Source organism: Pseudophryne corroboree, chromosome 6 (assembly GCF_028390025.1).
Source record: "Pseudophryne corroboree isolate aPseCor3 chromosome 6, aPseCor3.hap2, whole genome shotgun sequence".
Classification (NCBI taxonomy): domain Eukaryota; kingdom Metazoa; phylum Chordata; class Amphibia; order Anura; family Myobatrachidae; genus Pseudophryne; species Pseudophryne corroboree.
In genome coordinates this window covers 404184723-404212388 of record NC_086449.1, presented here as the reverse complement: position 1 = coordinate 404212388, position 27666 = coordinate 404184723, and the positions used below count along the sequence as shown (strand labels likewise).

General features: G+C 42.0%; 1 protein-coding gene across 4 annotated transcripts in view; it reads right to left on the bottom strand.

The window, feature by feature from the left end:
* CAMK1D (calcium/calmodulin dependent protein kinase ID) overlaps positions 1-27666 on the bottom strand; it is a 571288-nt gene that overhangs the window by 274851 nt on the left and 268771 nt on the right. For all 4 annotated transcript variants that reach the window (XM_063926882.1, XM_063926883.1, XM_063926884.1 and 1 more), the window contains one exon: positions 4615-4746. In XM_063926882.1, coding sequence (XP_063782952.1) covers positions 4615-4746 — 132 coding nt within the window. The remainder of the gene's footprint in view (positions 1-4614; positions 4747-27666) is intronic.

The window sequence follows — 27666 nt, the reverse complement described above, 5'->3', positions numbered from 1 at the left end:
GCGGTGCCGCAAATGGAACGCAAAGCGCGTTCCAGGGGTTTAGTGTTGTTCCCACAAAGTTGGAGTTAATCAAATTAATAATAACATGCACATGAGATAAAATTAGCTATGTGACAAGAGAATAAACTAGCTATCAGTTTTTATAAGGTTAGTTGTTTCCAATAAATTGACAGGAAGTGATGTAAGGTTAGGGGAGGTATAAAAGATGCCTTTGGACTGTCCCTCATTTGTAGTTGTGATCCTGTGAGGTTGCCAGTTCCAGTGAAAAAGTAAGTTCTTCTTAAAACTTAAAAATTAGACTAATTACTAGTTGTATTTCAGCTATGGAAGTCCTTATGATCTCCTAGCTCATTAAAAAAAATTGATAACTAAACTGCATATATGGGTTATTAAATATATAACCTTCAATCACTGATTCCTTAATTGTAGGGAATAGTACGGTTCAGGATAGGAAATTTCTAAAAGACTTCCATTGTGGTGATTTTTTGGAGCAGAGTTGGATTGTAGGATTCTACTCTCCTTGATTAGGTAAGAACTAGATTAATTAGGCTCTAATAAGAAAGTCACATGTTAATAATATTATAAGCTCGGTCTATTTATCTGTTGAAAGTAGAGACAGGATAGAATAACGGTTGTAAATTAGATCATTAATTGGGTACGGCTCCACACCGATTTAATTCCATCCCTTGATAACATTATAGTAATTTAATAAATTGTTTAAAGGATTCCTTATAGAATCAATAGAATTGAGGAGTTTAATGAATTGATATCAGCATGGTCTCCTATGTTTAAGTGATTAAGTTATACTCTTAGATCTATAAATTTCTTCTGAGTGATGTTGTTGATTCCTTTTTCTCTGTTTAAAACGGCCTATAAAAAAGCCACAATGATGGTAATATACATAAATTATTTATGAGTTATTTAAGAGCTATATAAGAAATACAGTTTTATCCTTATCCTTTTTAGGGATAAATACGACTTCAACCTAATTATACTTTTTCTGTTTTGATGAAGTTTATTTAGGTATGTATCGCTAAATTATATCTTCTATATGTTTGTTTGTTTTTTTTTGGATCTTATGTTTGGTGCTGTCATAATAAGTTATCAATAACGTCTGATTGTCTTTTCCTCTTAAGACCTCCATCTATGTATTATCCCTTCTAATTGAACTGGAGTAATAGTATTGATGTTTTACTCTATGTATTACATACAAATTTGAGATCAGTTATAAAGTTCATCTTTTCTGACTCTTCTTCCCCCCCTATGGAATGTATGTATGTATGTATGTATATATGTATATATATATATATATGTATATGTATGTATATGTATATATGTATATATGGATATAATGTATATTAATTAGTATAACGGTAATGTTTCAGATACCAAATCATTTGAAAAGAATTTGCGATTGGATGTAACATTAAGAATTTAAATCTGTCTGAATCAGTGGTAAATCATTTTATCATGAAAGCTGGTATGTATGTTTATCCATACTTGATTTCAATAGAACACTCATATGACTACTTGATTTTATTGTTTAAAAAGTTGGCCATGAAGATTGTGACTTATTTCCCTCTGTAACTATTTAGATTATCAACCCCTGATGAAGTCCTAACGGACGAAACGCGTTGGGTTTACACTATAGAGCTAACAAAGCTATAATACAAGCACCTGGTTGGATGCACGTCTCCTACAAGTTCTGACTGATCACCTGACTGTAAATTCCTCACACCAACTAAAAATATCTATGTATAAGATTGTTTAATTGTTTTATTGAATTCTTAGAAAATTGTACCTAGGACAAACTTTTAGGTTATAAATACCTTTTGTTTGTGTATAAATAAAAAATTATTTTTATAATATTGTTATTCTGAAGGCTGATTGGCTCCCACAAGATCTTTTTCCTATCCCATACCTATTTTAGATACCTTATCTGACAGAGGGTATTTCTTGTTTGGTTAGAGACAAGTGGTACAGCGCAAAAAAAAGGGTTACCTTTGTTCTATATATATATATATATATATATATATTACACACACACAATATATATTATTCAATTTGTAAAAGTAAAATAAATAAATACAAGTACAAGGTATTCATACTCAACGCTAACCTGAGAGAAAAAAAGACAACCGACCACGGACCAATATGACTGTGCCATGCCACGCTTTCCATCATGCAGCATTGTGCACATTTAAACTACCAACAATAGCGAAAAAGTGGAAGTCCCTAAAATACTACAAATCTGTAGGTACATGGTAGTGGTGCAAAAATATGCTACACTGTGCAAAGACACTAAAATGTAAAAAGTAGAAAACAATCTGTGGTATGGTAGTGCTCAGCTTCCTTCTACTCCACTGTCTCAGCCAACTCCAGCAGCGACGGCTAATTATGTCACCAGGAGCTATTCAGTTAGCTCCGATATGCCAGCATGAGCCCCGATTTTGTGTCTCCTGCCTCAAGTAGGTGAAGCAAAATCCCTGAAACAAAACGGGGCTGTTTCTACCAAAAACATAGGTTTCACTGAATCTGCATGTTTTCAGGAGAATTTTAATTTTCTCTTCGGCTGACTTAACTGGATAACCTGATAAAAAATATTGAAGAAACATCAGGAAAAGTATGATGTTTCGTCACAGGTAATTGAATACTGGTCACAGTGAGAATAGGAGTCTCTGGTGGCATTTGTCCAAGGCCCCCCTCCTTCAAGGTTCTGTCCTGGGAGAACAGAACAAGATAAAAAGGTGGCAGTGTCCCTACAGTGTAACATGGGAAATAGGAGTGATGGAGCTGCCATAGGGGCGTGTTCATTTAGTGTCGGTTCTTTCATCCAGGCGAAAAACTGCACTTTTCGGCTGTTTATAGGTCGAATTTACATTCAACCTATTCAATGCCCATGCCATTTCTTCAACTGGAGGAAAAAACAGTCACGGACGAAAACCACGTGGATTGGCAAATTCACCACCTATCCACGTGTTTTGGCAAATTTGTGGGTGTTTTCACACGTTTTTGGGTCCATTTTCACCCATGCCGATTCATCCACAAAAAAATCCAAAAAGGCATGGGCGAAAAGTGACTCCAAAATGGGCAAAAACACCCGCAATTGAATACACTAATTAGTGCCGTTTTTTCAGCTAGCCGAAGAAAACGGCACTAAATGAATATGCCCCATAGTCCTTACTCAGTGACAACTGTCAATATATGTTAGGTATGAGGAACATTAGACTATGTTGTGCCTGTGTAACTATGTGTATATATGTGTCTGAGTAACGATATATGTGTCTGTGTATATACAGTATATGTTTGTGTAACTATATACTGTATGTGTATATATATTCTGAGTAACTATGTACGTGTCTGTATATCTGTGTCTAACTACAGCGGTCACAAAATTGCTCTCAGTATTGTCCGGTGTATTGCTCTCTGTATTATCTAGCAGTCACAAAATTGCTCTCAGTATTGTCCGGTGTATTGCCCTCTGTATTATCTAGCAGTCACAAAACTGCTCTTAGTATTCTCTGGCGGTCACTAAAATGCCCTCTACATTGTCTGCCAATCACAAAGATTGCAGATGGAACCAGCATTTTTTCTGTTAATGCGCATTCGACATTGGCAATTTAGCATGGATCTGCATCCATTAGCGAACGTGAATGATGACAGGTGGGCATGGGGGAGGGGAGCAAATTCTAACTTGCCTCCAGGTGCCTGGGATGAAGTTATGCCACTGAGCGGCAAGCAGAGGCATAATGAATCGTTGGCCAGTCCAAGTTCCCTCCTACGCATGAATGATTCAGCACTTTTGAATTGGCATTTCTTGTTAAATACACGCATGTTTTGTAAGTGGAAGCTTTTGCAAGAGAGCCCCAGCAACGGCTCCTTCGGACAATACCCGGTGAAGTCCATCACATCAATAAACAGGGAGCAGGCCTATCTCTAAAAGACATTTTTAACAGATTTAAGCCTCTTCAGCCATTGATCAATAGCACTCAATTTTCATAACATACCTTAGAAAATGAAAGAAAATACATTTAATTAATTGCTACTGTTCCAATTAAGGCAGGATTTGGGACAGTAGCAATCTTTTTGACCTGTTACTCAATTCTGGCATATTAATCCCAATTTACAGTACAGTGAGTTGGGATGTCTCTCCCCAATCACCGTGATGAGCAGAGACCTCACCATGGTGTGCGGGTTCTATGTGCACCTGCCAGGGTGTTCATGACAATACAAGTTTTTTAAAGGGAATTTAGTGGCGACGGCTTGGGTCAGCTTAACATTTCTGAAGGACGGTATGACACTAAGTAATGTAGCCATGCCTCGCAAGTCAGTATGGTCCAATAACAAAGGATTTATTTTATTCTAAGATAGAAAACCTGCTCTATTTATATTATATTTAGTATTTTAACGAAGGAGATAGCACTTTTGTATTTTTACACTGAAATTTACAAATTTTGGGGTATTGTTCTCTCTGAATATGCATCTTGGATGCTTCATCAAATTCCCAAATGTGAGCTTTATAAAGTATTATAGTATTGCAGCATTCAAGACAGAGAAATATATTAGAATCAGAAAGTACCTGTTTACTTGTAGAAATTTAAAATAAGTACTTACTTCTTGAGTACAGTAATTTCATTTTCTATGCTGCTCTCCTTTCCCTTTAGAGCTTTCTTCGGTATACATTTCACAGCAAAAAGTTTTCCAGTGATCTTCTCTTCAGCCAAAACGACTTCAGAAAATGCTCCCCTATGGAAAAACATAATGCGTATAAGACCAGAGCTGTCTTTTATATTTATATTGTACATCTCTATAGCACATTACTCCATTATAAATGAAAATTCATTACTCATCAGTGCCACCTCTATACCCCCCCCCCATGACTTGCCACCATATTTTCATAAAAGTGCATTGATAGGATTGTATGCCATCCTATTTATAATCCCACCAGTATAAGGACGGTATCCAATTACCCATTGTCATTGACCACGGGTAACTGCTTCGCCAGGGGCCCCGATAAACCAGCGGTTTATCAGGGATTTTGTTTCACCTGCCTTGGGTAGGCAAAACACAATCTCATATAAGTGTCAGCAGAAATACACAGGTTTCACTGAACCTGTGTGTTTTCAAATGGAAAAGTATTTTTTTTTAATGTGAGATCTAATTGGATACCCTATAAAAAAATATTGGGGGGGGGGGGAGAATCGCAAAAGAAAATCCTTCCGCTCTCAATATTTCATCGCACCTAATTGGATACCTCCCTAAGTCTGTTGGTCTAAAAAATGCCATTTTAAAAAGGCAGCAGCACTGTACATCTCAACAGGGGAAGCAGTTAGCTAGAGGGAGGATGCAATCTCGGCGTCTAGATACCAATGCCGCATGGGATACCGGCATCACAATACAGACAGTCGACATCCCGATCACCCTAACCAGCAGGACACGCTGGTGTTCTGCCATGCGGGGAGGGAAGGGGGGGGTCGTAAGGGTTAGGCAGGAGAAGGGAAGTTAGGGTGCAGAGCTAGGAAGATTAGGGTTAGGTTAGGAACCGGGGAGGGAGGGTTAGGTATAGGCACATAGAAGGGGAGGTTGGGGTTAGGCATCAAGCGAGGAGGGTTAGGTTTAGGCAGTGGAGAATGGGGGGAAGAGGGGGGTTACAGTTAGGCACCTCTCGGGAGAGTTAGGTTTAGGCACCCACAAGGGAAGGTTAGGGTTAGGGTAGGGGGCAGAGGAGGGTTAGGGTACTTTAGAGGGGACTGTCAGGATTCTGATGGACGGGATGCTGATGTCGGTATTCTGACCGCCGGCATCCAGTCTATCGGGAAATCATACTGAACCCCTCAACAGAACAACAGATTATAACCTATAACACAAGTGTATCCATACTTTTCCTGACATACAATGTTATAGAATAACTGTTAGAACAAGAAAAAATCTGCTGCGGAAGAATAGTATTCTGCTAATATGGAAATCTTTTTCTATTGTACTTTTTAGGAGATTAAGGGGTATATTCAATTAGGGTCGGATCCATTCCGACGTGCATTTGTCGGAATGGATCCGACAACCCCTATTCAATCTCATCTCGACTTTAAAAAAGTCGAATTGAGATGAGGGATGGGAGAGGGAGGAGAGGGGCGAGACCAGCGGGGACAGCCCAGGCCAGACGGAGGAGAGCAGCGCTACAGAATGATGTCACACAGCCGCCAGACCTCACGGCAGTGTCCACCCGGCTCCAGCATGCTGGAGCCGGGTGGACGCTGCCGTGAGCGGCGCGGCTGTGAGACATCCTGCTGTAGCGCTGCTCTCCCCTGTATGCCAGCGGCTGTCCCCCATCTTCCCTCCTCCTACTCTGGGTCCCACATCTCAGTCCGACATTTTTTTTATGTCGGACTGAGATGGTCGGAAACGGGGCATAATCCTGTAATATTTGGCCCCGTTTCACTCAAAAAGTACGTGAATCGGCAGCTATATCGCCGATTCACGTACTATTCGACAAGTCGAATTCCACGACTTGTCGAATAAAAACTGCAGGGATTGAATAGGTTGAATCACTATTCGACCTTAAAAAGTCGAAAACTGCTGTCTTTTTCGACAGACAGTAGTTTGAGACCCTAATTGAATATACCCCTAAGTGATATATTAATCTCTTTTCTATAATAGAGGGTGCTGCCACAGATAATAATCTGAGGCATCAAAAGCAAAAAAGAAAGAAAATGTAGAAAGAAATGTTTATCTGATGCACTTAAAATAAAACGAAATGTTTCTTGTATCACTCAAAATGTTTCAATTTTTAGTAGCATTTTCTGCCTTTTGATCACTTTTCATACTATTGTGTTTTACATAATTTCACTGTTACTGTAAAAAAAAAAAGTAAATTAATTAAAAAATATTTAAAAATTTTATTGTGTGCATTACAGATTATTTTGCTTCTCTTTCCTTGTATAATGACATTAACATTGGTTGTAGCTAGGTTACAATTAGCAATTATGTACATTACACCTAACATGACCCCTAAAACAGTGGTTTACCAAACTTTCTTGAATCACGGCACCCTAGAGTGCAGAATTTTTTTCACAGCACCCCAAGGCCAAAAGTTTCTTACTGATAAATTTAGAAACAGTTAAAGTAAATTGTGCCTACTTGTCATCCCTAGGGTCAGTTATGTGGTGGTGTACTGGTGGTTCTGCTTTTAATTATCTATGTTTTATGATTGGCAGCCACTAACACTGATTTTACCTATCACTTTGACCATAAATTATTTTATTTGGTCCTGTACCACCAACCCGAGGCACCCCTGCAAGAGCACTGTAGCACCCCAGGGTGCCTAGGCACACAGATTGGGAAGAAGATATTAATAAAAGTTTGCTATAAATGTATATATAAATCTTATCAGGCAGCCTGCCACTGTAGTAACATCTATTTAAATGAATGTCACCAGTGCATTATATACTTACTACACAATATGATCTATAATATGCCTCATGAATTAATAGCATCTGTATGAAACATTCATCTTATTTTGGCTTCTTTCAACAGACTGTTGGATTGCCCCCTCACCCATCATGTCCTCTTCACTCATGACTATTTTTAAAGTTTGTTTATATAAATGATATCTGCAAGACTTCACACGATCACACTTCCATCCAAGAATTACAAAGCATTGATTCAATGACATATTCTTCAAAACTGGGTGAATTGCAATGCATTTTAATAGTATTTATTGATGAAAAAAATAAGATTAAACAGTGATGATCATTACAATGCAATATGTTATAAAACTATTGTTATTGATTCATAAACTAACACCAGCTCTTTAAACCTAATCAGTAAATACAGAACTAACAAAACATAGTTTCTGACTGCATGACAAACTGTTCTCATTTTATCTGCAGTCACTGATAGTATGTCTCTGTACCGCTAAGTAGAACTAATGACAAACGTTTAATGCTTCTACTGAACACATGTTCACAACAAAAAGGTGCCACAGACATACGTTTATCTAGGTTGCACAGACATTTAATTGTTTCTTCTCATTGTCAGTTTCTCCTTAACTGTCAGAGCCCTGCCTCAATGACAGATTTATAAATAAACATTTCAAGATAATGCTAACTGCAAAAAGCATTACACAATTGTAAAAAAAAAAAAAATACATACAGAATACTGTACATTGTAGCAATACCTAGCTAGCCAGGTTAGACAACAAATGGGGAAAGAATTTGTAAATTCTACATACTCAGTATCATCTCACTTACAGTTATTTTACATAGTATTGATGCTGAGCTAGGTGTAACTAACAGTGATGAAAAATAAGGCACTGCTATTTAAACAAAAAATAATAACTTAGACGATGGTAGTTTCTCAAGAACCAGTGCCAGGCCCCACATCACATTCTAGCATCATTTTTATCATCCTTATATTTTATTTGAAAGGAGATGCATGGTATTTTTTATCTTAAGAGGTAAAACAAAGTAATAAAGTACACAGAATAAATACAAAGTACAAAAGGATAGGTGGGGTTCGGTTTAGGCTGCGGGGAGAGGGGGTTAAGTTTAGGCACCTCCGGGGAATGGGAGGGTTAGTTTGCAAGGAGGTTTGGCTGCAGTAAGGGAGTGTTAGGGTGTGCAGGGTACCTTGCTTCCCGACCCCTGTTGGGATTCTAACAGCGTGATGCCGCGGTCGGTACACTGACCGCCAACCCATTTATAATCATATGCCACAGATGCTAGATTTTCCATTAAACATATTTTAATAATACAGATGAGGCCCATAGGGCACAATTCCTATTTTACATATCTTTATACCACTGAAACATAAGCATTCACTTTTTACATTTATTTTGTGTACGAGGTTCCATTATGTTTTCTACTTTTTCCAACAGCAAAATTGATACAACTTTAAAAATGATTCAGACAATACCAGTGCTATTTTACGTAATTTTGGCTGCAGAGTGACAAACAAAGGATGAGCTGTTGAAGTCAGTCATGACGGATTAGGAGACCATTGATCTGTTTATTGTTGACGCTGCAATCTTTACATCAAAGATTTTTGACATTTTAAAGAAAACGTTTTATTTTTCTGCAAAATGAGCAACAGAGAGGTCTCAGATGTTTACAGAAGAAGTCATTGTAGTACTACAATTACACTAACTGCTGTATTAAAATTATTTATTTAGAGTATTTGGGGGGAGGGGCAGGGGGGGTTCTCTGTAGGGAGAATTTTGGTCACCAAACTTAATATAAAGCTCCCCTACGCTAATTAGAAGAAAGGTGACAGTCTTTTCACTGTGAACCCAGAAATTCTACAGTAACTCTCGTTCCTTGTATTGTAAGGTACTGCTCAATTTATTATCTGTCTGGAGAGTTATGTCTACAGTACCTATAAAAGGTGTAGTTCTGGCCTGCCCAGGACATGCTCTTATTGCACCTGCCCCTTCACTTCCCTGTGAGACCATCATCACTTCCAATTACTCAAAAAACATACCCAAGGACTGTTAGGAAGTATAAATACTGTATATCAAAGAAACACTGGGGGTATGCCTTATTGCTGTAATGCAGAGGAATTACTTTCAGGCAGTATTGCCATAATCTTGAAGAAAATTCTTGCTTAAAACTGTTGGGTGTAAAGCCCATTTCCTATTTACACTCTGGGGCCATCATCAGCATGGACTGTGCACCACCACTTCTGTTCCAGTGCCACACCAAGCCAGGTGATGCTGCACAGAGGCAGAACTACCGCCGGTGCAAGAAACTGGGACCCACGGCATTCAAGGGACCCGCAGCTGGCCCCTGGCATAAGCAATAAGAGTCAGACTGACTCATTACAGTACGTCACGACTGGCCATGGGCCCTTAAGAAGGAAGAGGCGGTCCAGCTGGAGAAGAGTTGGGGGACCATGACCACTCTTCTTACTTACCCTCTTTTCTCACATACCCTGCTCCTCTCTACACTGGATCTGTTCCCCAGAGAAGAAATAAAAACAGAGGCCTGGAGACATGGGGATGTGATCTGTCCTCCCTCTCTCCTCCCCCTGCTTCTAATGTCCAGGTGCCACACTACTCCGCCTACAGCCTCTGCCACGCCCATCCTCCCCTGCAGTCGATGAGTGAAGTCACTCCTCCCCTCTCTCCTGCTCTGCACAGCCTGCCCCAGCTCCCCACTCTCCAGTTCTGCACAGCCTGTCCCGGGTTCCCCCCTCCCTCTTTCCTATTCTGCACAACTTGTTCCGAGTCTCCCCTCCCTTTCTCCTGCTTTGCACAGCCTGTCCAGAGTCCCCCCTCCTTCTCGCCTGCTCTGCACAGCCTGTTCCAAGTTCCCTTCTCTCCCGCACTCTCTCCTGCTCTGCACAGCCTGTCCTGAATCCCTCCCTGTTCTCTTGCCCTGTACTGCCTGTCCCAAGTCCACCCTCCCCTGCTCTGCACATCCTGTTCAGAGTCTCCCCCTCCCTCTCTTCTGCTCTGCACAGCCTGTCCCGGGTCTGCTCCGCCCTCTCTTCTGCTCTGCACAGCCTGTCCCAAGTCTTCCTCTCTCCTGCTCTGCAAAGACTGTCCCAAGTCTCTACCTCTCTCTCTCTCCTGCTCTGCACAGAATGTCTTCCCCTGCAGGAAGAGAGTGTGAGGTCCCATCTAGGGATGGACATTATAATCCGATGGTTAGCAACCTTCAATGTTTTAAATTTGATGGAAACCCGATGGTTGGCAGCCATCAGATGCAGCTTTCTGGTGCCCATCCGATAGCTAACTTTTCTTTTTCAGCTGCAGACACCAGGAAGTGGTGTCCATAGCTCAGCTAGAACATAGGCATGAAGGTTGGCTTTCTGCGCATGCGCAAAGTCTTAGCATCGCAATGGTATTGCCATTGTATGGTTGCGTTGTGAAGGCTAGGGCTATAACATAGCTGGATTTGATGTCATAAGCCCAGTAACCATTCAATGCCAGGCTTCCAATGTCCATTCCTAGTCCCATCTCCGTGCCCCATTCCCGAGTCACCACCCTCTCCTGTTCTGCCTGGCCTGTACTGACTTCTTGCTGAGTTATATATATATATATATATATATATATATATAAATACACTCACTTTTCCAGCACATTAGAAATAGCAAACAAGCCAGCACTCACGGTTCTGATGAAAGTAGAGAGAAGTTTAATCCGAGGTCAAAACGGCATGATGGTATACAGTCACACAGACACAGCCCCTGTGTGACTGTATACCATATACCATCTTTATTTATAGGCTTTGAGTGCTGTCTTTTTTCCTTTTATTTGTGTGTGTGTGTGTGTGTGTGTGTGTGTGTGTGTGTGTGTGTGTGTGGCTGATGAAGTGCTGTCTTTTTTATATATATATATATATATATATATATATATATATATGCGCAAGGCTGATGAAGGGCGTTTCAAAGCGTATTTGTGCACCTGGGCCCCCCACTAGCTAGTTCCGCCACTGGCGCTGCAAGGCACAAAGCTGTTCACCTCCATCCGGTACATACATCCTATTATCATGCACTGCAAAGCATAAGCAATGCGTAGCAAACAGTTAACAGTGGTATGCACAGCAATTGAAGATAGAAAAGAGGGGGTTGGAGCTAGACTAGCACTTGCTAAACCTTTGTCACACCCACTCCAGGCTGCCCATGTTACTTCTGGTGTAGTATGCGTAGGAGTTTAATATAAATATCTGTTGCATTTTATGTAGGTTTATGTTCAGAAAGAATAGTATTTTGTTGAAAGGTGTCATGATTATAGGCTAATCAGGATAATTGTGAAATAATACAGTAATGTGGCAATGACTATTTCTAAAATCTAAAGTTGCTTTATAAAATATGGTTCCCAATAAATCACTATGTAAACAACAAGTATTTAATGCATTCTGATGTATGATTCATAGTTGCCTGGTGTCACAAAAGAGGAGTCAAATCAGTGAGCAAAAAGGTTGGCTCAATGATTTTGGCTAGAAGGACCATGTGACTCACTCCAAATTTCAGTGTATAATGCTTATGGGACATATAATGGAATAAATTAATACTTTTTATAATCCATGTTTGGGAAGACCTGTGTTTAAAAGTTGTAACCACTAAAACTAGCCCATGAGGAACCAATAAGGCTAATGTACCTCCTCAAGAAATCCATCTCTCTGCTATGTTCCAGGGGATAGTGAAAATATATTTGTAGAACAAATTACTTAAATCGTTCTTGGATAAAAAGATAAAAAGACTGATTAGTATACCAGCACGCCTCTTGCGAGTAATGTCATGAAGAAGTTTAACGTCAAGCAGTCTTATGATGAAAACTACAATTATCTCCCTAATTTAAACATGAACACCTAATTTACTGAGACTACTGCAACAGCTAAAGCTGGGCACATACTGGTGCGACGGGGATTCGTTCCGACATAGGAACAGCCTGAATTGCCCCTACACACTGGTGCAACTTTAAAGAAGGACGGAATGACCATGTTCCATCCTTCATTAACATAACACAGTACGCTAGCGACGGACGCTTGGTTTGATGTACAGCACATCAAACTAAGCGTCTGCAGCATGCGACCGCAGGAGTGCACAGTCTTGGGTACACACTGAGTGATGTATACAGTATGTAGCTGCTAAACGGTGTTTTGCAGCGACATCGCTCCAGTTTGGTCCCAGCTTTAGTGTAATCTGTTATAATGCAACCTCACTATCACTATTATATATTTGATTCAGATACTGCATTTACTGGTCCACATTTTTTTATATTTAAAAACTAGATTTGATTATACAGTACATTGGTGGAAGCCAGTTTCTGCAGTGGTAGTTTAGCTGAGATGATTGAGGCAGAAAATCAGCCTCTGTCAAATTAAATAGTCTGGCATTGAAAAGGTTTCTAAAGTGCTGACTTCTCTGTGTAAATTCTGCTGAGCTAAGGCTATGAATTTCCACTAGCTTAGTACTGTATGTAAGCCAGCTTGTGTTTCACCAGTCAGTCACCACTTATTCACTTCTCCATGGCTTGCTTCAATCTCATACCCTCTTCCAGGTTAAACAAACTATAGTTGCTGAAAACAGTTTCTTTATTTATTCATTAGAGTTTTTGGTGCCTTAATATTTTATGATTGCAGAGTGGAGTTTGCATTCACACATTCAACAGCCCTTGATGGAGTAAGGCATTGTGTAAACTATGCAGCAATCAGGGTCGCTTACAGATGTGTTTTCCAAGAAACTGCCAGTCAACTTATTACAGCTCTATTTATAAACAAAAAATGACTAGAAAAGAACATTTGCTATTCTACAAAAATCTTTATTAATATTAGTAAATAGTATTCACTCTTCATAAATAGAATTCTTATTTACAGTTATTCTCGATTTATACTGTGGGATTACGTGCATTGCTAAAGCTTTATTGAAGAAACATTTGTGACAAGCAGTTCCTTAGTTCTTTATATCTTTCACTTGTCAAATGACTAAGCAATGCAATCTTATTTCTACTGCTTCCACAGATCACAAACTGGGGTTTATGCCTTTAAAAGAACACACAATTAATGGAGATTTTCTTTTTCTTGTCACATATAATCAACTTGTTATTATTAAATTGCTTTACATATGCTTCATACATATGTGATATCTAATGTGCTGTTCTACCTGATCATATCTTTAATGTACATATAGGATATCACTTGAATGCTATAATGGAACATGGAAACTTACTCTGTATACAGCAGATATATTAGCTCTAATAAGAATGTGACATTAAATCACACTGTCTATGAATTTATTAATAAATCTGGCAAGACAAGAAGCTATCATGGGGTGTATACACTGGATGCTTGTTACACCTGCCACAAATGCTACTCTTTCTGACCTGAACGTGAGGATGGATATATTGTTGTTTATTTTAACATTCTGGATCAAAAGAGAACTCTTTATTAAGGAAAGGTACACATGCTAAAGTGAAACCTTATATAACATCATATCCTAGTAGTTTTTAATTACTGCCAAGTCCCAGGACTGTTCTATCTCACTCACTCACTTTCTACTGCAACAATAGACACCATTTGTAAAGAACGGGGGGTCTTAAGTCTCGAATAAAAAGTGCTCTTTGCCATATTGTCTGTGTGTATATATATATATATATATATATATATATATATATATATACACACAAATACACAAAAGGACACAGCTATTTAAGAAAATGTTTAGTACTGAACAATTCTCACGTGTATATAGGATGTTCCTCTATAAAAATAATAAAGTGAAATTAAACTGTTTTTGTTATACAAAGACAAAATACATAGAATAAAACACATTAACATCAGATGTTATAAGAACAGAACAAAATCCTCACTTACTGAGAGGTGAGGCACAAGAGCATTCCAGAAAAGATTGCTAAATGACTGCAGTCTCTGAAGTGGTTTAGTCATTCCGAGGAGGCCATAGGCCAACACGGATCAGACACTTTTACATAGCTAAATACATTTCAGTACAATTTATGCAACTATTTAATACTTATATGGTCATTCTTTTACAGATCAGGAAATGTAAGTTCAAATAATAGGCACAAAATGGGGCAACGTGATGATGTTTTCTTTATCAATTTATTGCTGGTGTGTTATCTGGGCTATTAGGGTTTCAAAGTACTAGACTGATAAGAGCTGTAATACCTATAGGAATAAAGGTCCGACATTTAATTTATTGTCTACAGTCAAAATAACAAATTGTCTTCAGCATCTGCAACCAATAATTGGAAACTGTTATTTAAAGGGGGGGAAACCCATATACAGATGTGCCCTGTCCATGGTACTGAAGACATACAGCACTATGTAAAAGTAGCAGTGGCAAAAGTTTTATATCTAACCAAGAGCATAAGGCATCTACTGTAGTAATCAGTAAGCTAGAAGGCCCAGAGAGGGGTTCCAGTAGCCTTCATCTCGATAATATTTACAAGGCCCGCTTGACAAATTAATCTGGTAAACCTCCAACTTGCTTGATCTTTTTATTGTATTGTGGTAATTTTTTATTGGAAATAATACATTTTGTGTGCCATATTACACAACGGCCTGGAGGTAATGGGAGCAGATAATGCCGGCTGGGAAATTATCGCACCACATCTGACATTACAAATGTGCGTCTATTTCCCGGAACTCGGGCAATGTAATAGCGCGCGTCTACTGTATTTCCCGGCTTCAGTGCATTGGATCAGAGGTGTTGCAGTATTTAGACTACAAAACGTCCAATATTTTCGGACCAACCGAAATGCGTCTTTTAGTATTGGAGGACCACAATGTCATAAAAAGTTACACACCTGCCCCAAAAGTCCCATGATTTAAGCAACACACAGTGATATGCAGCATGGCTATAATCTGTGTGTAATTCCGACTGTACAGAGTTGTGTTTGGCTGGAATACACAGTAGCATAAAATTTTGTATGCAAATACAGTTGCTATTACACACGGAACATAGGCATGCTGCATATCATTTTAAACAGCGGGAGCTGCTTGTACATCCAAACACATCTCTTTGTGTGTCAAACGCATTTTCCTCTGCAAAATGTGGAAAAATGACATGTACACTACACTGACTATTTTTAGAAATCAAAGTATTTTTGTTTCAAAATATATTTAAAAAAGTGTTTATTTATTGCAAGTGTGCTTGAAAAGTGTATTTATAATTAATTTCCAACATTTTCATAACCAACTCGGCAAAAAAATAAGAATTTACTCACCGGTAATTCTATTTCTCGTAGTCCGTAGTAGATGCTGGGAACTCCGTAAGGACCATGGGGAATAGCGGGCTCCGAAGGAGGCTGGGCACTCTAGAAAGATTTATGACTACCTGGTGTGCACTGGCTCCTCCCACTATGACCCTCCTCCAAGCCTCAGTTAGGACACTGTGCCCGGACGAGCTGACATAATAAGGAAGGATTTAGAATCCCGGGTAAGACTCTTACCAGCCACACCAATCACACCGTACAACTCGTGATACTATATCCAGTTTGACAGTATGAAAACAACTGAGCCTCTCAACAGATGGCTCAACAATAACCCTTTAGTTAACAATAACTATTTACAAGTATTGCAGACAATCCGCACTTGGGATGGGCGCCCAGCATCCACTACGGACTACGAGAAATAGAATTACCGGTGAGTAAATTCTTATTTTCTCTGACGTCCTAGTGGATGCTGGGAACTCCGTAAGGACCATGGGGATTATACCAAAGCTCCCAAACGGGCGGGAGAGTGCGGGTGACTCTGCAGCACCGAATGAGAGAACTCCAGGTCCTCCTCAGCCAGGGTATCAATTTTGTAGAATTTTGCAAACGTGTTTGCCCCTGACCAAGTAACAGCTCGGCAAAGTTGTAAAGCCGAGACCCCTCGGGCAGCCGCCCAAGATGAGCCCACCTTCCCTGTGGAATGGGCTTTCACTGATTTAAGATGCGGCAGTCCAGCCGCAGAATGCGCCTGCTGAATCGTGTCACAGATCCAGCGAGCGATAGTCTGCTTAGAAGCAGGAGCACCCAGCCTGTTGGGTGCATACAGGATAAGTAGCGAGTCAATTTTTCTGACTCTAGCCGTCCTGGAAACATAATTTTTCAAGGCCCTGACTACGTCCAGTAACTTGGAATCCTCCAAGTCCCTAGTAGCCGCAGGCACCACAATAGGTTGGTTCAAGTGAAAAGCTGATACCACCTTAGGGAGAAACTGGGGACGAGTCCTCAATTCTGCCCTATCCATATGGAAAATCAGATAAGGACTTTTATATGACAAAGCCGCCAATTCTGATACACGCCTGGCCGAAACCAAGGCCAATAACATGACCACTTTCAAAGTGAGATATTTTAGATCCACGGTTTTTAGTGGTTCAAACCAATGTGATTTTAAGAAACTCAACACCACGTTGAGATCCCAAGGTGCCACTGGAGGCACAACCGGGGGCTGAATATGCAGCACTCCTTTTACAATGTCTGAACTTCAGGTACTGAAGCTAATGCTTTCTGGAAGAAAATCGACAGAGCCGAGATCTGTATCTTAATGGAGCCTAATTTTAGGCCCATAGACACTCCTGCTTGTAGGAAATGCAGAAAACGACCTAGTTGAAATTCCTCTGTTGGGGCCTTTTTTGGCCTCACACCAAGCAACATATTTCCGCCATATGCGGTGATAATGTTTTGCTGTTACATCTTTCCTGGCTTGAATCAGCGTAGGAATGACTTCCTCCGGAATGCCCTTTTCCTTTAGGATCCGGCGTTCAACCGCCATGCCATCAAAACGTAGCCGCGGTAAGTCTTGGAACAGACAGGGCCCCTGCTGCAGCAGGTCCTGTCTGAGCGGCAGAGGCCATGGGTCCTCTGATACATTTTCTTGAAGTTCTGGGTACCAGGCTCTTCTTGGCCAATCCGGAACCACGAGTATCGTTCTTACTCCTCGCCTTCTTATTATTCTCAGTACCTTTGGTATGAGAGGCAGAGGGGGGAACACATAAAACGACTGGTACACCCACGGCGTTACCAGAGCGTCCACAGCTATCGCCTGAAGGTCCCTTGACCTGGCGCAATATCTTTTATAGCTTTTTGTTGAGGCGGGACGCCTTCATGTCCACCTGTGGCCTTTCCCAATGGTGTACAATTCTTTGGAAGACTTCTGGAGGAAGTCCCCACACTCTCGGGTGGAAGTCGTGTCTGCTGAGAAGATCTGCTTCCCAGTTGTCCACTCCGGGAATGAACACTGCTGACAGTGCTAACACATGATTTTCCGCCCATCGGAGAATCCTTGTGGCTTCTGCCATCGCCATCCTGCTTCCTGTGCCGCCCTGTTGGTTTACATGGGCGACTGCCGTGATGTTGCCTGATTGAATCAGGACCGGCTGGTTTTGAAGCAGAGGCCTTGCCAGACTCAGGGCATTGTAAATGGCCCTCTGTTCCAGAATATTTATGTAGGGAAGTCACCTGACTTGACCAAAGTCCCTGGAAGTTTCTTCCCTGTGTGACTGCCCCCCAGCCTCAAAGGCTGGCATCCATGGTCACTAGGACCTAGTCCTGTATGTCGAACCTGCGGCCCTCTTGAAGATGGGCACTCTGCAGCCACTACAGTAGAGATACCCTGGTCCTTGGAGACAGGGTTATCAGCCTAATGCATCTGAAGATGCGACCCGGACCACTTGTCCAACAGGTCCCCTTAAAAAGTTCTTGCATGGAACCTGCCGAATGGGATTGCTTCGTAGGAAGCTAACATTTTTCCCAGGACTCGCGTGCAATGATGCACCGATAACTGTTTTGGCTTCAGGAGGTCTCTGACTAGAGATGACAGCTCCTTGGCTTTCTCCACCGGGAGAAACACTTATTTCTGGTCTGTGTCCAGAACCATCCCCAGGAACAGTAGACGTGTCGTAGGAACCAGCTGTGACTCTGGACTGTTTAGAATCCAACCGTGCTGTTGCAGCACTTTCCAAAATAGTGCTACCCCGACTAGCAACTGCTCCTTGGACCTCGCCCTTATAAGGAGATTGTCCAAGTACGGGATAATTAAAACTCCCCTTTTTCGAAGGAGTATCATCATTCCGGCCATTACCTTGGTAACACCCTCGGTGCCATGTACAGTCCAAACGGCAGAGTCTGGACTTGGTAATGGTAATCCTGTACCACAAATCTGAGGTACTCCTGACGAGGATAGTAAATAGGGACATGCAGGTAAGCATCCTTGATGTCCCGGGATACCATGTAATCCCCCTCGTCCAGGCTTGCAATAACCGCCCTGAGCGATTCCATCTTGAACTTGAATTTTTTTATGCATGTGTTCAAGGATTTTAAATATAAAGAAGGGTCACACCGAACCATGCGGTTTCGGTACCCCAACCTTGTGGAATAGTAACCCCGTCCTTGTTGAAGTAGGGGCACCTTAAGTATTACCTGCTGGGAATACAGCTTATTAATTGCCTCTAGCACAGCCTCCCTGCCTGAGGGAGTTGTCGGCAAGGCATATTTGAGGAAACGGCGGGGGGAAGACATCTCGAATTCCAGCTTGTACCCCTGAAATACTACTTGAATGAAACAGGGATCCACCTGTGAGCGAGCCCACTGATCGCTGAAACTTTTGAGACGGCCCCCCACCGTACCTGGCTACACCTGTGGAGCCCCCGCGTCATGCTGTGGACTCAGAGGAAGCGAGAGAAGAATTATGATTCTGGGAACAGGCTGACTGGTGCAGCTTTTTCCCTCTTCCCTTGTCTTTGTACAGAAAGGAAGCGCCTTTGACCCGCTTGCTTTTCTGAAGCCGAAAGGACTGTACCTGATAATACAGTGCTTTCTTAGTCTGTGAGGAAAACTGAGGTAAAAATATTTCTTCCCAGCTGTTGCTGCGGATACGAGGTCCCAGAGACCATCCCCAAATAATTCCTCACCCTTATAAGGCAGAATCTCTATGCGCCTTTTAAGGTCAGCATCACCTGTCCAGTGACAGGTCTCTAATACCCTCCTGACAGAATGGACATTACATTCATTTTGGATGCCAGCCGGCAAAATATCCCTCTGTGCATCCCTCATATATAAGACGACGTCTTTAATATGTTCTCATGTTAGCAAACTAGTATGTTTGACAGGGTCACCGACCACGCTGCAGCAGCACGCTCTGCAGGTTTCAGTCTAGTACCTGAGTGTGTAAATACAGACTTCAGGATAGCCTCCTGCTTTTTATCAACAGGTACCTTCAAAGTGGCCGTTCCTAAAACGGCAGTGCCACCTATTTTGACAACCGTGTGAGCGCCTTATCCACCCTAGGGGATATCTCCCAGCGTAACTTATCCTCTGGCGGGAAAAGGTACACGCCATCAGTAACTTTTTAGAAATTACCAGTTCCTTATCAGGGGGAACCCACGCTTTTCACACACTTCATTCATTCATCTGATGGGGGAACAAAACACTGCCTGCTTTTTCTCCCCAAACATAAAAACCCCATTTTTAGAGGTTAATGTCAGAAATGTGTAACACATTATTTTTATTGCCGGGATCAAGTCACGGATGTTCCTAGTGGATTGTGTATATGTCTCAACCTTGTCGACACTGGAGTCAGACTCCGTGTCGACATCTGTGTCTGCCATCTGAATGAGCGGGCGTTTTTGAGCCCCTGATGGCCTTTGAGACGCCTGGGCAGGCACGGGCTGAGAAGCCGGCTGTCCCACAGCTGTTACGTCATCCACCCTTTTATGTAAGGAGTTGACACTGTCGGTTAATACCTTTTACCTAACCATCCACTCTGGTGTCGGCCCCACAGGGGGCAACATCACATTTATCGGCATCTGCTCCGTCACTATATAAGCCTCCTCCTCAAACATGTCGACACAGCTGTACCGACACACCGCACACACACAGGGAATGCTCTGACTGAGGACAGGACCCACAAAGCCCTTTGGGGAGACAGAGAGAGAGTATGCCAGCACACACCAGAGCGCTATATAATGAGGGGATTAACACTATAACTGAGTGAATTTTCCCCCATAGCTGCTTGTATATACAATATTGCGCCTAAATTTAGTGCCCCCCTCTCTTTTTTACCCTTTGAGCCTGAAAACTACAGGGGAGAGCCTGGGGAGCTTTCTTCCAGTTGCACTGTGAAGAGAAAATGGCGCCAGTGTGTCTGAGGGAGATAGCTCCGCCCCTTTTCCGCGGCCTATTCTCCCGCTTTTTTCTGGATTCTGGCAGGGGTATTTACCACATATATAGCCTCTGGGGCTATATATTGTGGTATTTTTGCCAGCCAAGGTGTTTTTATTGCTGCTCAGGGCGCCCCCCCAAAGCGCCCTGCACCCTCAGTGACCGGAGTGTGAAGTGTGTATGAGGAGCAATGGCGCACAGCTGCAGTGCTGTGCGCTACCTTGGTGAAGACTGATGTCTTCTGCCGCCGTTTTTCCGGACCTCTTCTTGCTTCTGGCTCTGTAAGGGGGACGGCGGCGCGGCTCCGGGACCGAACACCAAGGACTGGGCCTGCGGTCGATCCCTCTGGAGCTAATGGTGTCCAGTAGCCTAAGAAGCCCAATCCGGCTGCAAGCAGGTGAGTTCGCTTCTTCTCCCCTTAGTCCCTCGCTGCAGTGAGCCTGTTGCCAGCAGGTCTCACTGAAAATAAAAAACCTAAATCTATACTTTCTTTCTAAGGGCTCAGGAGAGCCCCTAGTGTGCATCCAACCTCGGCCGGGCACAAGATCTAACTGAGGCTTGGAGGAGGGTCATAGTGGGAGGAGCCAGTGCACACCAGGTAGTCATAAATCTTTCTAGAGTGCCCAGCCTCCTTCGGAGCCCGCTATTCCCCATGGTCCTTACGGAGTTCCCAGCATCAACTAGGACGTCAGAGAAAAACAAAAAACAAAAAAAACCCTCTAAATTCTTTAAAAGTTTTAGAGCTGGTTGCCCGACTTGCAATATCAAATTCCATTACATCGGCCTAGTTATATACTTAACATGGGCACAACATCTGGATCCAACTTTTTAACGGGCCCTCTACTTTAGAGCCAAAAGTGTCTGAAAACATCGGACATTTTGCAGTCATCAGCTCCCATTACATCCCGGACTGTGGGCCTAATTCAGCGAACGCAGGCTGAATCCCTGTGCTGTGTGTGCACTCGCAGCAGCTGCACAGCGCATGCTCACACAGTGAGGTGCAAAGGCATCTCACTGGTGCGATTGCTTCTGCCTGACAGGCAGAGGCGGTCGCGGGACATGTCAATGATGTTGCGGCGGCATTTTCGGGGTGCGGTCCAGACCGTTTGCGGGGCAGGCCACGGCAGCTGCGTGACATCACACGTAGCCACTGCGGCCAAAAGCATGGCGGGTAGCCACCTGCCTTCACAGCTAGGCTGCATAGGCCAGGAGCCACTCGGTGGGTGCGAAAGCATCACTGCTGTGTGATGCTTTCACGCGTCTGCAGGGGAGGGGGTAGGGCCAGGCATGCAGGGCGGACTAGCCCTGTGCCGGGCGTCTCCCCGCATGTCAAAGATTTTGATCGTAGATGTGTGCGTTTTTTCACACATCGTCGATCAGGTCTGAATTAGGCCCTAGGTTTCTTATGCGCTTATCCGTTATGTCTCCATATGTCTTGAATACAATCTATAAATGTTGATAATTCCTGGGAGCACTACAGGGACAGACCAAGACTTCCAAATGAAGTACTTTTTCATTTTGTATATTGGTTAGTACATTTATCCACCTACTTAGCATTAGTAAATCTATCTGGCTTTTTTTTTTCTTTGTTTTGCTACTTCTGGTTATTAGAGTATAACCTACAGTAAATTGGCAACTATTTTCATACTTAAGTGCCAGGAATTTATCCTAAACTACTATACATTGGTTTACCTTTTGCTATGGTTCAGCTAGATGATGATAACAAGTTATATCTTTACACATTTACACTTTACATAAAGGCATAAATACCTGTCAGATAGAGGGCAGTGCAGATAATAGACATCAGTAAATGTGCTTTAAAAGTACTTGGGTAAGCAAGACTCGATAAAGCACTTCATCCAAGGATATTAATGCATTGGATGACATACATAGCTATTTATACAGTAAACAAGTCATATACAGTTGATAACTTATCACAAGGCTGCTGATATTAAACCAACCACTACATTATAAACATAAATTACAGACTGAGTTAATCTGAAACAGTGTATGACAGGTAGGTAGATTTAAAAATTCCCCTTGGTTCCTTTCACAAGCACTAAATCTGTGGTAATTAGCTGGAAGATGGGTGTATTTTGGTGGTGTCTAAGGCAGGCCTGGAGAACCTGTGGCGCTCCAGCTGTTGTGAAACTACACATCCCAGCATGCCCTGACACAGTTTTAGCATTCTCTAATAGCAAAACTGTGGCAGGATATGCTGTGACTTGTAGTTTGGAGAGCCACAGATTGATTTGGCCTGGTATAAGGGCTAAATTAGGATCCACAGACAGGTTTTCAGATAACGAAATAAATGAAGTGCTTTAACCGCTTGCCTGGCATGGTCACATCAGATGCGACCGTGCCTGCAAGTGCTTTATCTGACCTGGTCGCACAGGATGCGACCAGTCAGATAAACTGTGTTAGCAGCGGCAGGGAAGGCAAACTACCCTCCGCTGCTGCTGTCAGAGGGACCGGAAGGTCCAGCTGCCTTCCTGCACTCTACTCATTGCTGTGCTGCCGATCACTGCTGATCGGACAACACGGCAGGACAACCCCTTCCAGCGGCTGCAGACAATAGCAGCCGCTGGGGAAGTATAAATTAATCCCCCCCCCCCCTTTACTCCCACGTCCCACCCTGTGTACCTGGAGAGGTTGTCCCGGCTTTCAAAATGAAAGCAGCGATGGTCGCGATTTCTTCAATGGTCGCAATGTTCCCAATCAATGTTTCCATGTTGGGGCGGGGGGGAGCTTTTAAAAAAAATGTATACAAATATATTTTTTTCCTTTTTTATTGTTTTTTTCTTTTTCTTTTTAAACTAAAATCATTTTGGATAGGGCTAAATTCATGTTCTTCACCTAATTCACTCATAAAAAAACCCGACAATTTCTGAGCAGTTTTCGGGGGGGGGGAAAAAATCATCCGCTAAGTGGGGTACACACGAAGCGATTTTTGCTTAATTTTTAAGCAATCTAACTAGATTGCTTATAAATTAAGCACACATCGCTCCGTGTGTATACACCATAGCCGCGTCGCTACTGACGGCTCCAGTGCCAGATTAAGGTCCATTTGTGCCTGGAGCTGAAACTTATGAAGGGCATGTTGCGCGCTGCCGCAGGAACTGTAACCAGCATGCATATCTCCCATTTGTCCCGATTTTCACAAGACAGTCCCGTTTATTGGGACTGTCTCGCTGTCCCAACCATGGGCCGCAGTGTCCCGCAGTGGGGAGGATCCTGTCACTTGCTACTCTGCTTAGCAGAGGGTCTCTCAACTCCCCCACCCCCCTCCCCACACACAAACACGCACTCAACCATGGGACACCGTGACCCGCAGGTGGGACAGCAGGACAGTCTCAGAAAAACAAGATTGTCTCGCTTTTGGGAGGTATGCGATGGTTCTAGCAGTATTAAATATATGATATATAACCTTTAATATACAGAACATAAATACAAATGATATACAAGATTACAAATAAATCACAATGTGTCACTTGAAGACAGATACTATAGGGGAAACATTGTATTGGTAAATACTCCATGCTGGAAAATATATATATTATATACACGCACACTATATATATATATATATATATATATATACACATATACACACACATATATATATATATATATATATATATATATATAACCAAAAGAAAGCGGCGCCACTTGTGATGATGACCACCTGTACTACCAAAAGAGATATTTTTTGTTTTAAGTGATACTCCTAAATGATATAGGGGTCAGCTGACCCTTAAGTACACAGTATTGGTTAAGATACTGTAAGAAACAATTAAAAAAAAGGCGATAGGGGATCAGGCGAGCAATGGTGTCTATATGCTAGTACAGGTTGAGTATCCCATATTCAAATATTCCGAAATACGGAATATTCCGAAATACGGACTTTGAGTGAGTGCTCAATAAGAACTTTGAGTGAGTGCTCAATGTACACAAACTTTGTTTAATGCACAAAGTAATAAAAAATATTGGCTACAATTACCCTCAGGCTGTGTGTATAAGGTGTATATGAAACATGCATTCTGTGCTTAGATTTAGGTCCCATCACCATGATATCTCATTATGGTATGCAGTTATTCCAAAATACGGAAAAATCCCATATCCAAAATACCTCTGGTCCCAAGCATTTTGGATAAGGGATACTCAACCTGTTTGTAGCTCTAATAAGCAGGACAAAAAATTATTCTTTAAAAAAAACAACAGTTTTTTTCAGAATATGAAAGGGGAATTTTATTTTAGAGTTAATTTAACAATTGTTATAAAAGCATGAATAAATAGCAGTTAATTACGTATATTAATAAAAAACTTGAATAAAAATCGAGATGTAAAAAATACACTGCTCAAAAAAATAAAGGGAACACTAAAATAACACATCCTAGATCTGAATGAATGAAATATTCTTATTAAATACTTTGTTCTTGTCAAAGTCAGAAAAATATCACGCTGCACGTTGCCATATATTCACCTCATGCGCGTGCCTGCTGCACGTGCACATTCTCTCCCGTGCGTGCGGATACTCGCAGCCGCCCATGGCGCCTCGGCCATGCGCTCGAGCGCGTGGTATGTGCATTTACGGTAGACTTTGTGTGCGTCTAGCGGGCGACTCAATCGTTTAATGATAGAACCAAATAGCATGTTTTATAGGTAATGTTCCCTTTAGTAATAACTGTAAGTTTGTTTAATGTGACTTGTTCACGGACTTGGGAATCCCTCTTTGCGTGGTACAAAGGGTCTGTTTAAGGTTGAACAGTGGTGTCTGGTACCTAACCGAAGAGTATTTTAATAGCAATAATCCGGTGTTGGTTAGGTGAAGATTAATCACTCCTGCGTGTAGTTATGACCCTTAGTAGTTTCTGGACATATTCTATATTTGCAGTTCATTATCCATGCGGCGGGAATCCGGAGATTCCCACCCACCTGAGCTGTTTGAAATAGTCACAGCCCACCTGTTCAAACTAACCTATGACCTTTTGATATAGTGATATAGTCCAATGAACAATAAGGTTGTAGGGCCCTTTGAAGTACACTGTATGTTGTGTATATAAGGGTCACTGTCCCCAGACCGGCCAGTACTCTCTCTTCAACAGTTATCGCTGATAATTGGAGGACTGGATTCCGGTTGCGCCTGCGAGTGTTCCCCGTATGGTATGTTTCTCTGTTGCCACTTTGTTACCCGTGTAATGTTAGCCATTCATTCTTAGTCTATGTATTTGTATTTGCGATTGTTTACTATTTGCGTATATTTCTGTCTAGATATCCTGTTAGAATTATATGTTAGCCTGTAGTATATGACTTGTTAACTGTTTCTCTTTTCGATATAACTAAAAGCTCGTTAGTAAAGGTGTTGGATCCTTAGCACGGTATCGTGTGTTCATTACATTGCAGTGGGTAATAGGAGCGATCACGATCGCTCAATCAGCTTTAGTGTTAACTAGGTTAAACAGCGTTATATCGCTACAGTGTTTCAGTACAAGATTTACAGTATAAGGGTATCCTTTCTGTGTGTTACATTCAAGGTTTACTGATTGTCATCTTGTGAGCGTCAGCGCCGCTCGTGATCTCCTCGTGGTCTCGAGCGTCCGCTACGCTGATAGCGTAGCATTACGGTTGTCGCTCGCCTATAGCGTGCTCGACACCACGCATTAAGCTGTGAGCGAGCGTGCCGCATGTGCGTCTCGATCACGGCCGAGCGTATGCTACGCTAAGTGCGTACCCTTACGGTACCCCATACGCCAATTGCGTACTGTGTCTCTTAACCTTTTATAGTGTTTAATATAGGATAAATATTAGGCTTTATCAATTGTGGGCTCCTCCGCTCTTCACATATCTGCACTAGGTAACTTTAGCAGACATTATCGGTCAGCAAAGGGCGGGAAGGTGGTATCCCTCGTAGTGCTGACCAGATAAGCGTCCGCTTCGCTTAGTAAGGAGTGCTGAAGGAATCCGGAACCAGAGGTAAGAACAATACGCTATTATCTTTAAAAAACTGTATTATTTCTGTTTTTGCATACGCACACACACATGCACGCACACATCTACATTGTTGCAGCTCACTTTCTTGTTGCCATTAGAATTGATTATTAGACACGTGCTGAAGAAATCTGGTGCTATTTAGTTGAGATTAAATAGGATAATTTTTAAGGGAATAATTGTAAAGGACACGCACACAGCATAGCAAATACTGTGTGGTGTACGGTAAGCGATCATAGTTGAATATCGTTTACATTGATAGAAGCGTGTTGATTGTGTCGCTGTGGGCATATCTGCACTTTGTGCATACGTGTCTCGGACAACGTGCGAGATCACGTACGTGACACAAAGGCATACGCACGTGGCGCGTTTTACGCAACGGAGCGTACGGATACGCCCACTGAGACTCAAATCACACAATAACCTTGTTTAGGGTGGGCGGTATAGTACAGCCACCTGATAATAGCACACGGTTGTTCAGTTTTTCCAAAAAGTATTAGTTAAAAGAAAACCTTTTTCTACTGCAAAACCCAGGGATTAGACCCCTACCTATATGAAAGGAATTTCTGTACAGAAAAAGATCAGTGTGTATATGAGTGAGTAGGAGTGAGTGTGGAACTTAAGGTATTATTTTTGTGAACCCACAAATCGGGATCCCGTCGGAGACCACATCAGGTGAGTGGACACTTGGTGGCGTGGGACTAACTCACCCGCGTTAACATTGTATAAGGTAAAGGAGCAAGTAGTTTCCGCAGACAAAAGGACTGCGAGGTATTTAAGCGCAGCCCCGGGGGTTTGGCGTAGCACCCATATAGTCAAGTTAAAGCTCCGGCTGAAGGTTTCGCAGCCTAAACAATCGATTCCGCTGGTCGTAAGGCGGATAAGTAATAGTTACTTATACGCAGTGCGACTGTACCGCACGTAATTGTGTGCATTAGTTTGTTACCTTGATACCCATTAAAAATTTACTGTGGGATCATAAACGCTATTTGTACATTCTAACGTGATTTGTGTAGGTGTTTGTTATTTTAAGGGAGTTTCGCTGTTCACTCAGGAAATCTCTAACAACCAAT